The 15851-nt window shown below is 42.9% G+C and overlaps 1 protein-coding gene across 2 annotated transcripts in view; it reads left to right on the top strand.

Annotated features, from left to right (window-relative positions):
- Positions 1–15851, top strand: part of LOC139161785 (extracellular matrix protein 2-like) — a 76436-nt gene that overhangs the window by 49330 nt on the left and 11255 nt on the right. The window contains exons 4-8 of one of the 2 annotated variants that reach the window (XM_070741375.1): positions 1215–2285; positions 5201–5316; positions 8043–8175; positions 12235–12392; positions 13469–13608. In XM_070741375.1, the coding sequence (XP_070597476.1) occupies positions 1322–2285; positions 5201–5316; positions 8043–8175; positions 12235–12392; positions 13469–13608 (1511 nt within the window). In that variant the 5' untranslated portion in view covers positions 1215–1321. Of the gene's footprint in view, positions 1–1163; positions 2286–5200; positions 5317–8042; positions 8176–12234; positions 12393–13468; positions 13609–15851 lie in introns of those variants that run through there. The other variant, XM_070741376.1, reaches the window with a different exon arrangement.

The raw sequence follows: 15851 nt of genomic DNA, 5'->3' as shown, positions 1-15851 counted from the left end.
TATTAGTTCTAGTTTATGTTTTATCAGCATGATTTGTTGCCTTATATTTAGGTTTCCTGGGTCTTTTTGGGATTCTTTTTCTAGTTTTCCTAATTTAAATATCCAATCTTTTCGGTTTTGTCTTTTTTCCTTGTTTTTTCTTGATTTATAGGCTATTGTTAAGCCTCTTTGATAGGCTTTTGCTGTATCCCATAGATTCTGAAGGGAGGTATCTAAATTGTTATTTTCTTTTAAGAATAGTTTCATTTCTCTTTCAATCAAATCTATGTATTCTTGTTCTTTTAATAGTTGTAGATCTAATCTCCAACTCCTATTTTTCTTCTCCTCCTCATTCCATATAATTTTTATTGGGTTATGGTCAGCCCAGTCATTTTTCTCAATTTGAATTTGTTTTATTAAATTTCCTATTTTATTATTAACCCACGCCATATCAATCCTGGACCAGCTTTGGTGAGCATTGGAGTAGAATGTATATTCTTTTTTATTTTGATTTCTTGTTCTCCAACAATCTCTCAAGTTTAATTCTTCACACATTTGATGAAATGTTTTTGGTAGTGCTTTTCTTTTTTTATATCGATTTTTATTAGCACTTTTATAATCCTTAATGGGGTCAATTATACCGTTAAAATCACCTATCATACAAATGTCTTCTACTTCTAATTCTATCAGTTTCTGGTGCAAGTTATAGATTTTTTTAAAAATATTTTTATTTGGTGCGTATATGACAACTAATGATGCATATACGTTAACAATTTTTACTGTCATGATTAAAATTCTTCCCTTTTTATCTGCATATATTTTTCTTCGATCTAGTTCTTTTTTGACATAAACTGCAATCCCTCTTTTTTTGTTGTGTGATAAGGACGTAAATACTTTCCCAATTTTCTCATTTTCTAGTTGCTTTTCATTTTTTTGTGGAATATGTACTTCCTGTAGACAAACAATATCTAAATTTTGTTTTTGTATTTTATTAAATACACGATTTCTTTTAATAAATGAATTTAAACCATTTACATTGATTGAGATTAACTTAATTTCTGTTCCCATCCCCCTTTATTTCCTTATTTGTCTTCTGTTTGTCCTGTTTTCTTTCTGTGCTCTTGAACACCCGGTTCTTATCTAGAAAAGTTCGTAAATAGAGGCGTTCTTAGATAGAGGTACCACTGTATTGCAATCTGGCTCTGCCTTTCAACTTGTGTTTCCTTTTTCTGCAGGTTTGATTTTGAATCATGCCACAACAGCACCAGTGCAGGGGAACATTGCCACCCACAAGAAAAAGGCAAGAAAAGGAGATGCCTGCAGATATAAGACTGTGGCTCAGATGGAAATAGGGCGATCCCTAGACCCTCGGCATAGAAGTGAAAACCGGACCTCCTCTTTTTCTGCCTATAAATGTGTCATTCGGACAAAAGAAAGAAGCGACCCTGGATTTCTCCACAGAAACGCCAGTTGGGTATTGTTGCAAAAGCAGAACCACCCAAGAAAGACCAACAGGTCACCAACAGGAAATGCCCACGGCACTTTCAAGGAAAATGACAACCGCACACTGACCCAGAATCAACATGGCCTTCGCACGAGGAACAGCACTCATGCAAACAGAAAGAAAGAAGTTAGGCTTCCCCACAAGCATGCCAGTCCACCCCCAAAAGTGAAGATGCAGAATGTCACCGTGAGGCTTCCTGGAGAAAAGGAGGGAACCTTCCAGAAGATTGGCCAAAAGAGAACTGGCATTCGAGTAGAGCTGGACAAAGGACCGGTTACTCTGTGTAGCCAGGCGGAAGACAGAAAGGATCCCGCAACTTCCTTACGAAATGCTAGTCAGTCCCTTCTCCAGGGAAAAAAGCTCACTTCGCCTCTTAAGGGGCCTAGTGGAGCATCTCCAGGAAAAAGACTCCGCGGCAAGTCAGCCCAGAGCCTTTGCCACAGGAACGCAAGCACACCATCACCCGGCCAGGAGCCAAGGTCTCCCCATAGAAATGTCAGCCGGGCCCTAATCAGAATTGAACATGGCCTACAACACAAGACTACTGTCCAGGCTCAGCTGGGGAATTTCACCCAATCAAAAACTAGGAGGGGACAAAGTTTACCTCATAGAAATATCTCCCAAGGAAGGATAGGCTCACCAAAAAAGCAGCCCGCCAAACCCCAAGACAGGAAGAAATCCACCATGCCTTCTCTGCCTCCCACTTGCTTCCTGACTGAACATGCCATTGTCTGTGGGAATGCCCGCTTGAAATACGTGCCCAAACTGACCGATTCTGCTCTGAAAACCCTCTACCTGGCAGGTGAATCAGGGAATCATCCATGCACCCAGTTTAAACTGCTGAATTTTGTTCTAAGTGCACCGCTGGATGGAGTCACATATTTAAACCCGGTTGTGCTAAGTTATATAAAGTTTTGTGCAAAGTGTCCCAAAGGTGCTTTTTCTCCATTCGCCTACATCCAGTCAGAGCGGAAGAAGCTCCTTGGATGAGAAGCGAAAGGTCTTCAAAGAAAAAACGGAAAGTCCAAGTTGCCTCTTGAAAAAGCACTTTTGGGCCAGCCATGACCTGGGTGACTGAGAAGCTCCATAGATATTTATGCAAAGTGGGTCCAGCCTATTGTGAGGGCCTAGCTACTGTGTTTTAGAAAGCCACCAGGTCATCATTTCAGATATTTTCTTACCTAAACAGAGAAACAGAATGAATATGAGTAGGGTAAAAGAAAAATAAACCAGTTCCCCCCACCCCACAGTTAGAGTGGGAGTTACTTTCAGGTTCATGCCAGCTTCCCTATTGAGTTTCCTTAAGCATCTGGTTAAAGGTTAAAATAGTGTTGTCTCTTGAATTTTGACACCACCAGAAGTATCCTCAAGTAAATAAAAACAATAACAATAACAACAACAACAGAGTTGGAGGGGACCTTGGAGGTCTTTTAGTCCAACCCCCTGCTTTGGCAGGAAACCCTACAGACAAATGGTTATCTAACATCTTAAAAGCTTCCAGTGTTGGAGCATTCACAACTTCTGGAGGCAAGCTGTTCCACTGATTAATTGTTCCAACTGATTAAATTTATCCTTAGTTTGAGGTTGCTTCCCTGCTTGTTTAGTTTCCACCCATTGCTTCTTGTTCTACCCTCAGGTGCTTTGGAGCCTAGTTTGACTTCTTCTTCTTTATGGCAACCCCTGAGATATTGGAACAGTGCTATCATGTCTCCCCTAATCCTTCTTTTCATTAAACTAGACATACTGAGTTCCTGCAACCATTCTTCACATGTTTGAGCCTCTGTTCCCCTAATCATCTTTCTTGCTCTTCTCTGAACTCTTTCTAGAGTCTCATCATCCTTTTTGCATTGTGGTGACCAAAACTGAATGCAGTATTTCAAGTGTCGCCTTACCAAGGCATTATATAGTGGTATTAACACTTCACATGATCTATCCCTCTGTTAATGCAGCCTAGAACTGTGTTGGCTTTTTGGCCGCTGCTGCACACTGCTGGCTCATATTTAAATGATTGTCCTCTAGGACTCCAAGGTTCCTCTCACAGTTACTATTAATGAGCAAGGTGTCACATATACTGTATCTCCTGTGCATGGGATAGAAAAGGTGGATAGAGAAAAAATATTTTCTCTATCACACAATACTAGGACAAGGGGGCACTCTCTAAAGTGTATAGGCAAGAAAGTGAGGACAAATCAAGGGAAATATTTCTTCACCCAGAGGGTCATTGGTTTATGGATTTCACTTCCAGAAGAGGTTGTAACAGCTGTCACCCTTGATAGCTTCAAGGCAGGATTAGACAGATTCGTGGATGCCAAGTGTATCAGTGGTTATTGAAATGGATGTCCATGTGCCGCCTCTATGTTGGTTGAGGCAGCCAGGATTCCCTTGAGCACCATTTGTTGGGGGTCAGGGGAAAGGGAGGATCTTGCCTTCTCTTTCTGCTCAAGATCCCCATAGACAATTGGTGCGCCATTGTGTGACAGAATGCTGGACTCGATGGGCTTTGGCCTGATTCAGCATGGATCTTCTTATGTTCCTGTGCATTTTGTGTTTCTTGCCTAAATATAGAACCTTACTTTTTTCACCATTGAATTTCATTTTGTTAGATAGCGCCCAATGTTGAAGTCAATGTTCAGTATAAATGCTAGGCTTCTCATAATCTCTGATAACAAAGTCAAGTGGCCAATAATGAGCAAAATGGATCAAAGAGTCATTTATTGGAAAATTCACTCTGATGTGTACACTGATTCTCCCATTGTCATTCTGCTGTTCAGTGCCTAAAAAGCAGGTTTTGTATCACATGAGATGTTGGGAAAACTACCAACAATAGGGGCGGTTATCATGGAGTATTGTAATTGGCTGAAACAGCCTAATGAAATTCCATTGGAATGCCCCAAAAGTTAGTCTCAACCAATAAAATTCTACACATGATTCTAAAGAAAAAGAAAAAGAAAACAATCCTGGATAAAAGAATAAAAGAAAATAAAACCAGAATAAAAGAATTTCCCCCTAAGGAGATGTTGGCTGGAACTCAATTTTCTTACTACTATGATTTTGGGGGGGAGGATGTCCCAATGGATTGAACTTGTGAGGGGAGAGAATGGAGTTTAAGGAATGGGCAAATCCAAGCATCAGACAGTTGGTATCAGGCACAACCTGTTCCCAGTGCAGTGCTATGATTGGCAGATTGTTTTTTCCCCTGCTGGCTGGTGACAGGGAGGGCCACAAAGCAGGAAGACCCAACCAATCACTTAGCCAGTCTTACAATGCATGAATCCAATCAGTGTAAAACAGAGGTCCCCAAACTTGGCAACTTTAAGACTTGTGGACTTCAACTCCCATAATTCTCCAGCTAGCATAGCTGGCTGGAGAATTCTGGGAGTTGAAGTCCACAAGTCTTAAAATTGCTAAGTTTGAAGACCTCTGGTGTAGAAGAAGAAAAGACACCAGCTATGGGACCAACTGATTTAGTGCCAGTAGAGATCAAGGATGAGTGAATAGCACCTTCTGCTCAGCAGTAGAAAAAAGCTGAAGGTGGTTTTTGTGAGTTGCTGCACGTGAGTTTGATGGTTAACAAAAACAACAGCAACCTTCTCCTATGAAACTCCTATGCAGTCACTCTCCTTTGAAAAAAATACTGCCTGACTATGTAACATGTAGGTCAAGAATTCAAATCTAATTAAGGCAATGGTTTTTCACCTTTCTCTCTTTCCCGCTCAGAGAATGAAATCAACAATATCCCGGCTGGAGTTTTCTTGGGATTACCTAATCTGGAATGGTTGGATCTCAGCAAGAACAATCTGAAGTCGACAGGCCTACACCCAGAGGCCTTCAAGGTAATTGGAAAGGAAGGGCTATTTGAAACGGAAGGGGGAAATGCCAGGGAGGACTGAATGTAAGGACTCTTGAATCAACCATGATGTTTGTCCATCATGTTGGAAGGGGACCTTGACATCTAGCAGGTTGTGGGCTGTTTACGATGTGTCCAGAGGTGGCTGGTAAGGCCCATACAGCAGTGTTTCCCAACCTTGGCAACTTGAAGATATCTGGACTTCAACTCCCAGAATTCCCCAGCCAGCATTTGCTGGCTGGGGAATTCTGGGAGTTGAAGTCCAAATATCTTCAAGTTGTCAAGGTTGGGAAACACTGCTATACAAGCATAGAGAACCCATATGAAGAAATGCTGTGGGGAAAGTGAAGCAGAAACTATAGTCGATTGGTAGGTAACAGCTGTAGATGAATAAAATTTGGTAATTTTGCCAGATGGTCTTTCTCTCTGCTGTCCCATTACTCTCTCACTCCTTGCCGTCTCATATCTGTCTCACTTGCTGTGGTATCTCTTCAACCTGTATGAAATTAGCTCTGCATGAAATGAGGCTGGAGGTGTAACTAATGCAGCATTTAGACCAGAAATTTAGTTAAGTATTTAATTTATACATCTACCCATCTGAAACATATGACTCTGCATGCCTAGCAGAAAATAAAAACAAGACAAACATGGAAAAACAATAAATAACAATTACAGGAGCTGACATAAAACCAAGAATTCAGTCAACACAACCAAGATATTAACTCTTGGGCCCTGGATTCAGCAACTAAACTAGGGTTTTTATAGCATTCTACATTAGAAAAGGACCCCAGGGTCATGTCTAAAGTATGGGGCAGTGATGTTTCAGAGGGCAGGCATCACAATAGAAAAGGCTCTTGTTTGGGGACACACCAACAGGATCTGCCTTTCCTACTGGATCTCACAAGACAGATAGCTAAAACTTGACTCTTTTGTGGGAAAAGATGGCACATAAGTATTTTATTTATTTATTTATTTATTTATTCATTTGTCCAATACACAATACATATAGAAGACATAAAGTAATATATATAAAGATAATATGTAAAAATAGAGAAGATACAGTGATACCTCAAGATACGAACCCCTCGTCTTACGAACAACTCGTGATACGAACCCGGGGTTCAGAAAATTTTTGCCTCTTCTTACGAACTTTTTTCGAGTTACGAACCAGCACCCCCCCGAACCCCGAACCCGGGTTCGGGGGGGTGCTGGGAAGCCCCCCAGGCCGGCTGCGACCTTTTAAAACAGCCACGCCGCTTCCCATCTGCCTCCTGAAGCCGAACGGCAAAGCCGAACTTCCGCGTTCGGCTTCAGCAGACAGATGGGAAGCGGCGCGGCTGTTTTAAAAGGTCGCAGCCGGCCTGGGGGGCTTCCCAGCACCCCCCCGAACCCGGGTTCGGGGTTTGGGAGGTTGCTGGGAAGCTCCCCAGCCCGGCGGTCACCTTTTAAAACAGCCGGGCGGGTTTCCAGCAGCCTCCCGAAGCCGAACAAACCCGAACTTCTGCGTTCGGCGTTCGGAGGCTGCTGGAAAGTCCTACTTCTCCCCCCCAGCCAAAACCCCAAAGCCTGTTTGCTGCCACACGATTTAGCCAGGACAGGAGCGAAGTGACGTGGAGGAATGGGGAGCTGAAACCGGGCGGTTTCAGCTTTCCATCCCTTCACGTCCCTTCGCCGCTAAATCGTGTGGCAGCAAACATGCTTTGGGGATTTGGCTGGGGGGGAGAAGAAGTAGGACCTTCCTAACTCCCTCCCCCCCAGCCAAACCCCCAAAGCATGTTTGCTGCCACACGATTTAGCCAGGACAGGAGCGAAGTGACGTGGAGGAATGGGGAGCTGAAACCGGGCGGTTTCAGCTTTCCATCCATCCACGTCACTTCGCCGCTAAATCGTGTGGCAGCAAACATGCTTTGGGGGTTTGGCTGGGGGGGAGGGAGTTAGGAAGCTGTTGAAGCTGAAGTAGTTATTGACCAGTAGGACATTGCAGCATATGATCTTGTGGGCAATACTTAAATTGTGTTTTAGGCGCCGTAGTTTTAAGCTTTCTAGACCCAGGATTGTTAGTCTATTTTCGTAGGGTTTTCTGTTTCGAGTGGAGGAGTGAAGGGCTCTTCTGGTGAAATATCTTTGGACGTTTTCAAGGGTGTTGATGTCCGAGATGTGGTATGGGTTCCAGACAGATGAGCTGTATTCAAGGATGGGTCTGGCAAAAGTTTTGTAGGTTCTTATGAGTAGTGTGAGATTGCCGGAGCAGAAGCTACGTAGGATCAGGTTAACAACTCTAGAAGCCTTTTTGGCGATAGTTTGCAGTGGGCTTTAGCACTTAGGTCATTTGATATTAGTATTCTGAGGTCTTTTACTGAGTGGGGGTTGGCTGTGAGAATTTGTTTATTCAGTTTATATATGAGGTTTGGATTCTTTTTGCTGATGTGGAGGGTAGAGCATTTGTTGGTTGATATTTGAAGTTGCCAGGTGTTAGACCTATCTGAGACAAAGTCAAGGTCTTTTTGGAGAGTAAATGTGTTGTCAGTGGGGTAATAAGTAATAACATAAGTAATCCGGTTCCATGGCCCAATTCCCTGCTCCATGTTTACTTTCAGAGCACGTCCACTGCTATTGAACCTTATTTTGCCTATTTGCAATACAGCAATGTTTCAATGTTTATTAGTTATTCCTTTTCTGTTATTGCTGCTGATCCTCTTTCTTCCTACGCAGAACCTCACCAAACTGAAGCGTCTAAATCTGGATGGGAACCAGCTCACTTCAATCCCAGCCTTGCCAAGTTCATTACATGAACTTAAACTGAATGACAATAATTTAGCAGGACTTCAGAGACAGAGCTTCAGAGGTATGAAACCTCTCACAAACTGCCTTTTCCTAGCGTAGCAAAAACAGCAAAAAGTCTTGGATAAACTCTGCAGGGGCCTTCATTTCAAAATGCTAGAACTTTCGTTAGCCAGAGAGGTTAATGCACTAATCCACTTATCTGAGAGATTTGTGTAAAACCAGACATAATAATGCTTCCTTTTCTGCAGAAGAATTAGGGGTTACACTGGTGTTCCATAGATTTTGTTAAAAATATGTCCTTTAAAATTGCTCAGTTCTTTCACCCCCCGGGTTATAAAAAGGAGTGCTGAGACACATAACGTCCCATGGAACATGTATCCGCTTATGTATTAATCCAAGCTTTTTAACCATGTTGAGAAATTCATAATTGATTGAATTAATAGAAGATATGAATTCATAAATCATAATTTACAAACCATAAGTAGCGGATAGGTTTACATATTAGGTAAGCCAACTTAAGGAAATTAAATTATGAATTAGCTCTATTGATGGTGATCCAGCCAGCATCTAGCTTCAAACTTTGGTTGTTGTTGATTTTGAGTTTTTGAAGTGCAGTGATACCTCGTCTTACAAACCCCTCGTCATGCAAACTTTTCGAGATACAAACCCGGGGTTTAAGATTTTTTTTGCCTCTTCTTCCAAACTATTTTCACCTTACAAACCCAAGCCGCCGCCACTGGGATGACCAACCTCCCGACTTCTGCTGGGACTCCCCTGAGGCTCTCCTCGATGGGAAACACCACCTCCGAACTTCCATGGTTTTGAGATGCTGAAGGGGAATCCCAGCAGTGCCAAAACGGGCGTTTTGCTGGCAACGGAAGTCCGGAGGTGGGGTTTCCCAGCGAGGGGAGCCTCAGCGAAATCGCAGCATCACAAAAACACGGAAGTCCAGAGGTGGGGTTTCGAGGACTTCCATGTTTTTGCAATGCTGCAATTTCGCTGAGGCTCCCCTCGCTGGGAAACCCCACCTCTGGACTTCCGTTGCCAGCGAAACACCCATTTTTGCGCTGCTGGGACTTCCCTGCTGGGATTCCCTGCAGCATCAAAAACCATGGAAGTCCAGAGGTGGGGTTTCCCATGGAGGGGAGCCTCAGGGGAATCCTAACAGCGCAAAACCGGCGCTTCGGCTGGCAAAAGGGGTGAGTTTTGGGCTTGCACGCATTAATCACTTTTCCATTGATTCCTATGGGAAACATTGTTTCGTCTTACAAACTTTTCACCTTACAAACCTCGTCCCGGAACCAATTAAGTTCATAAAACGAGGTATCACTGTATAAAGAAATACAGAAGCAGTGATCCATCCTTGCATCCATCTATCCATTTTCTAGATGTATTTGAACTACAACTACCAGAAGTCTTTGTTACATTAGAGATGTGGCAGGGAACAAATGACAACATGGATATGGCAGTATTACTATACAGTTGCTACAAATTGCATCGGGCATTGGGAACAAGTACATCATGGTGACCTTCATAATTTTTTTTGTAGATGCTACTATTTGATGATAGGTTGTATAGTTCAATGCAATGTTAGGGGAAATCACTGTTCTGCAGTTTTACACATTACGCAACACATGTGCTACCAAGATGTAGACAGAACAATTATATAATAAGACTTGCCATTATTATACATGAACCCATTTTACTAACAACATCCATGTGTCTAAATATCTGAAACCGCTGAACAGTCAAATAGACAAAAGCAGTGAATAGAATACCATTGACTTGGGCAGGCACACAAAGGTATTTCCTCAATTGAAAATTGAAAGCCAGAATAAGGACATGTCTGGTATACATATTTATATATGACATTTCTTTGTTATTAATGTTCCACATCTACAGTATAGTATGGTATGATAGTCTCAGAGACAGTGTGATAGGCTTACAGACAGTGACTTGAAGATGGGTCCTTGTGGCCTTAGTCCAAATGTCTTAATCACAAAATAGAATAGAATAGAATAGAATTTTATTGGCCAAGAGTGATTGGACACACAAGGAATTTATCTTGGTGCATATGCTCTCAACATACATAAAAGAAAAATATACATTTGTCAAGAATCATGTGGTACAACACTTAATGATTGTCATAGGGGTCAAATAAGCAATGAAGGAAGAAGAAGAAGAAGAAGAAGAAGAAGAAGAAGAAGAAGAAGAAGAAGAAGAAGAAGAAGAAGAAGAAGAAGAATTAGAAGAAGAAGAAGAAGAAGAAGAAGAAGAAGAAGAAGAAGAAGAAGAAGAAGAAGAATTAGAAGAATTAGAATTAGAAGAAGAAGAAGAAGAAGAAGAAGAAGAAGAAGAAGAAGAAGAAGAAGAATTGTCTGTTTTTTAATACAGCAGAAACATCACAATGTACCTTTTCACCCAAGCAGTGTTAAGTAGAGGTTTCCCGTCAATCCAGAATTAAGACAGCATTTGTTGTTCTACTTTTTTCTTCTTCTGTGACCTCCCATGTTGGATGTGCAGCTTGTTTTCTGTGCAGCTTGTTACCAGTTGATAAATAGTATATAAACAGGAAGCTGACACACACACTGGACTTACTGTAAGAAAATTCTGTTATGTTTGCACTTAACAGAGGCCCCTTGTTTCTATCTTCTCTCTGAGGATAAAATATGGCCTAATAGTTCCTATTTCATATTTCCTTCTGGAAATGGGGCTTATGTACATAGCAAGCTTGCAATTTGTATGACTTAGATTCCCCGCACCCCCATTTCTTGCTGAAAATTGCCAGGTCCTTTGTTACAAAATTGGAATGACCAAAACTAGGAATGTTAACTTTTCCTTTTTAACCTTCTTCTAAAAGGTTTTCCGGTGGTGGGTTAAGGAACAGTTGAGTAGTTTTTCCCCTCTCTTTGCCAAATATTTGAAGATTACATAGAAGATGACGTATACAAAAGCAGGGCCCATGAAGAGCCTTAGTCCATCAAAACCAACCCTTGGATCAGTGCAATAACTTAAAATGAAAAGCATCCCTAATAAATGGCTTCTAGCTTCCTCTTAAACACATCAAATGAGGGAGAAATTATTATGTCTGAATTTTTTGTCCCAGTGCTGAATTGCTATTGTTTCCCTTTCAAAATCTGCCTCCCTTTAACTTAAATCTATTATCCCATGTCTGGAAAGATGGAGAATAAGATTTGATTTTCTTCAATTTGAAGTCTTCTAAGACATTTACAGACCTATCTTCTCCTCTTTCAGTCCTTTCTTCTAAAATAAAGGAAAAATATACCAATTCCTTTATAAAATCTAAAGTCAGGCTAAGTGTCTCAAAGGTGATTTTTTTCAAAAGGCAATGCTGGACTATGTTTTTCTTTTTCCTTGAGGAACAAAATTTTCACTTCTCATCCAAAGAACTTCATCCGTCAGAACCGTTGAAGCTTTTTGCATGAGAAGCGAAATGTCTTCTTCCTCAACGAAAAAAACCCACTCCAGCTGCCTTTTGAAAAAGCACCCTTGAGACAGCCATGACCTGGGTGACTGAGAATCTCCATAGACCTTCACGTTGAGGGCATATATTTGAGACTTCATGAGCACATCTGATCCATTTTCTTGGCAGCAATACTGAAGTGATTGGCCACAGCCACAGCTTCCAACAGGCTGTAGGTTAAATTGGAAAGTGCTTTTTGCATTTTCCAATTTATCCTACAGCTCAAAACTTTTCTGGCAGTTCCTTACGCTAATCTGGTCTGACTCTGCTAAGCTTTTCAAAATCAGCCAAAGCTGCCTAGTCACGTTATGTAAACATTACTATTTAGCTGGACCGACTTTTTATAATTGCGTATATCCATGCAATGTTTGAATTAAAGTGCCCTTACCTTTTGCGTTAGCCTTTTAAGTTATTGATTTCAGGGGGCTGTGGGAACGAGGAATTTTATTTGGATTAATGTGGAGGTTGGGAATCAGCAATGTGTTTTATACCATATTCTATTTATCGCTGTTATTCTAGCACTGCGCAGCATTTTGTAAAATATATATTACAGCTTGTTTACTACTACATTTTCAAAAAAAGTGGTTTTACCTAGTTCTGAGAGGCATTCATTGCCTCTGTCCCTTTCTTCCACAGGCCTCTTTAAGCTGCTCACCTTGGAGCTAGAAGGAAACAAACTGCATGACGGCAATGTTCCCCCTACTGCATTCAGGGCCCTGGGCAGGCTTATCTATCTGAGACTAGGCCGCAACCATTTTCGGACAGTCCCGTCAGGTTTGCCTGCATCTCTGCAGGTGAGCAGAATACCTAACTTTAGATCAGAATGTGACCTCTGCTGATGTAGACTTCCCCCAAACTCACATGTTTTCAGAGATGTAGAAGCTGCAACCCCCATTGTACAGATTGGAGGTGATGGGAGTTGCAGCCCAACAGTTGCAATTGATGTATTGCCAACATATGGTTTGGAAAATATTGACCACCTAGCCCTGGCTAAAAACAGAATCTGGAAGATCAGTACCTTCATCATGTCACCTCTGAAAAGCTGGATGAGGTACAGTGGTACCTCTACTTAAGAACGCCTCTATTACGAACCTTTCTAGATAAGAACCGGATGTTCAAGATTTTTTGGCCTCTTCTCAAGAACCATTTTCTACTTACAAACCCAAGCCTCTGAAACTATAACTGGAAAAGGCAGTGAGAAGCCTCTCTGGGGCATCTCTAGGAATCTCCTGGGAGGAAACAGAGCTAGAAAAGGTGGGGAGAAGCTTCTGTGGGGCCTCTCTAGGAATCTCCTGTGAGGAAACAGGGCCTCCACCCTCCCTGTGGTTTCCCCAATCACACACATTATTTCCTTTTGCATTGATTCCTATGGGAAAAATTGCTTCTTCTTACTTTTCTACTTAAGAACCTGGTCACAGAACGAATTAAGTTCGTAAGTAGAGGTACCACTGTAGTTGTTTGGAATTTTTTTTTGGTAATTATTAAGACTGTCCTTCTCACTGGGAAACTGCCAGGACACAACTTCATACTCCTCTGTTTGAAAAAACTACCCAAATCCCATTTAAAGAAAGGGAGTGATAAGAGGATAAAGCAGATAGAGGACGTTGTGTTGCCCTCTGCATTCTAACTATAAATCACTTTCGGCTCCCTTCAGCAATAGATCAATGGCTAGCCTTGTTTAACCTGTCTCCTTCTCTGCTTGATAGCTGGCAATGTGGGGAAGAGCTCTCTATGGATTCTACTTCAATGATCTATCTATGTCAGCTAATGAGACAGAACCGATTGGGAAGCAGGATAGGAGAGGCAGGGGGAAGGAAGATGGGGGCTGAGATGCTTCTGGTTGTGTCTGGATCCTCTCATCTACTTCCAGGAGCTGCACCTCGATTCCAGTCGCATTGAGGAGGTGACTGAGGGTGTCCTCAACAGAACCCTAAATCTCACGGTACTGGTTTTGAGCAACAATAAGCTGGAAGAGGATCGTATTGCTCCACGTGCCTGGATTGACCTCCTGTGAGTATCACAGTATTTCCATTCCTAGGAAACAGCTAAACCTGTGGATCCCACAGGGGGCAATTTGATTTTTAATGGGAGCAATTGGAACCTTTTTTAAACCATGTTAATGGCCTTTTAGGCTTCGTCCACATGAGTAGGAGTTCATTTTTTCCAATATTAATAGCATTATAGCATTTAGGCTTATATACCACTTCACAGTGCTTCACAGTCCTCTCTAAGTGGTTTACAGAGAGTCAGCATGTTTCCCCCAACAATCTGGGTCCTCATTTTACCCACCTTGGAAGGATGGAAGGCTGAGTCAACCTTGAGCCTACTGAGATTTGATCTGCCAAACTGCTGGTAGCTGACGATTAGCAGAAGTAGCCTACACTCTAACCACTGCACCACCGAGGCTCTAAGTAACAATTATATGTCATGGGGTAGTGTGGGGCATCAGGGTTTTAGAGATGCTTAGGAGGGGCATGGACAGAAAAAGGCTGGGAACCACTGAGCTAAACCTACCTTTGGGCTAGGATTGCCAGTCATCCCCACTTGCAAATGTGATGATAATCAGAAATTCAAGTCTGCTGGTTCTTTTTCTTTGAAACTCGATGCTCTAGTAGGCAAAAGTAACTACTGTGAATTTCTGCTTGTTCTATTAAAGACCTAGGTGTCCTGCCAGGAAAAGAACAGCTAATGCAATTACAGTTGTCAAGATCCACCAGGAAACTTTTCCACATAAAAATGACTCAGTTTCTTCCAGTATAACATGACAAAAGAGATGTTGCATCATTAGTTTGAGGAGGAGGATTAAGGAAGGGGATAACAAAAGCAGTGTTACGTCATTCCTTTTCTGTATGTGTTGCGACACTTGGCACATGTATACAAGTGGTCAAGCTTCTGTGACGCAGATTTCATCATTTTGACAAAAACTCGTTTGATAAAAACTTGGATGCTGCACAAACAGAACAAACATTTGCAAAAATGGTGCTTGCCAGCAATCCCCCCTTTTTGTGTGTGTGTAAAGGTAATGGGGGGAGCTCATTACTCCAAGAGTAGGAACAGTTCAGGACAGAACCTTGACTGAGTGATACCTTGGTACCCTATTCTGGGTCAACTGGAGGAAATGCTGCTCAGCTACTAATACTTGATGAAATGCACAAACATCTCCACTTAAAAGAGCCTTGGTGAGGCAGTGGATAGAGTGCAGTACTGCAGGCTACTTCTGCTGATCACCGGCAGTTTGCCAGCAGTTTGGCAGATCCAATCTCAATAATCTCAAGGTTGACTCAGCCTTCCATCCTTCCAAGGTCGGTAAAATGAGGACCCAGATTATTGGGGGAAATATGCTGACTCTCTGTAAACCACTAAGAGAGGGCTGTAAAGCACTGTGAAGTCTAATAAGTCTAAATTCTATTGCTATTGCTACTTTGAGATCAGCAGAAGTAGGGATGTTTGCACATTGATGGCAGGATGGTTTCTGGGGGATGAAGCAATGATGGAAAGGGTAACAGTGTGCAAATGCCCGAATTTAAATTCACTACCGTTCCTTCAAGAGAGAATAGATTAGAATGAAAAATTACACCAGATTTAATAACATAATACAGTAGTACCTCTAGATACGAGCTGCTCTACATGCGAGTATTTCCAGATACGAGCTAGGAGGAGAGAGACATTTCTGTTCTACTCCCGAGCTCAAATTCGGGATACGAGCCGAGGCCAAGTCTCGCTCCGGGCTGTGCCCCTCCAAGCGCTCACCGCCCTCGCCCGGGAAACCGGAGCATCCTTCTCCTCCACGCACTTCGCCCTGCCTGCCTCCTGGCTCAAGCGGGCGGTGGCAGACCGCCTTTGGGTTTTCGGCTGAAAACCTTCCCCGTGGCTCAAGCGGGCGGCGGCAGACCACCTTTGGGTTTTCAGCTGAAAACCCAAAGGCGGTCTGCCGCCTCCCGCTTGAGCCAGAAGGCAGGCAGGGCGAAGTGCGTGGAGGAGAAGGATGCTCCAGTTTCCTGGGCGGGGGGCGGTGAGCGCTCGGAGGGGACACAGCCCGGAGCGAGACTTGGCCTCCGCCGCGGCTGCTGCCCGCCTGCTTCTCTCTCCCTCCTTCCCCGCGACGCTTGGCGAGCGGAGAGGCGGTCGCCTCGCCTGCCGCCCCGCTCTGCTTCCCTCCCTCCCTCCGCAGACCCAGAGACAAAACAAACAGAAAGGAGGCGCGGAGCGGGGGGAGCCACCTGGCAGAGCACTCGCAGCCAGCGGGCGGTGGC

This window comes from Erythrolamprus reginae, chromosome 2, assembly GCF_031021105.1.
Source record: "Erythrolamprus reginae isolate rEryReg1 chromosome 2, rEryReg1.hap1, whole genome shotgun sequence".
Taxonomy (NCBI): Eukaryota; Metazoa; Chordata; class Lepidosauria; order Squamata; family Dipsadidae; genus Erythrolamprus; species Erythrolamprus reginae.
This window is presented reverse-complemented; position numbering and strand designations above follow the sequence as displayed.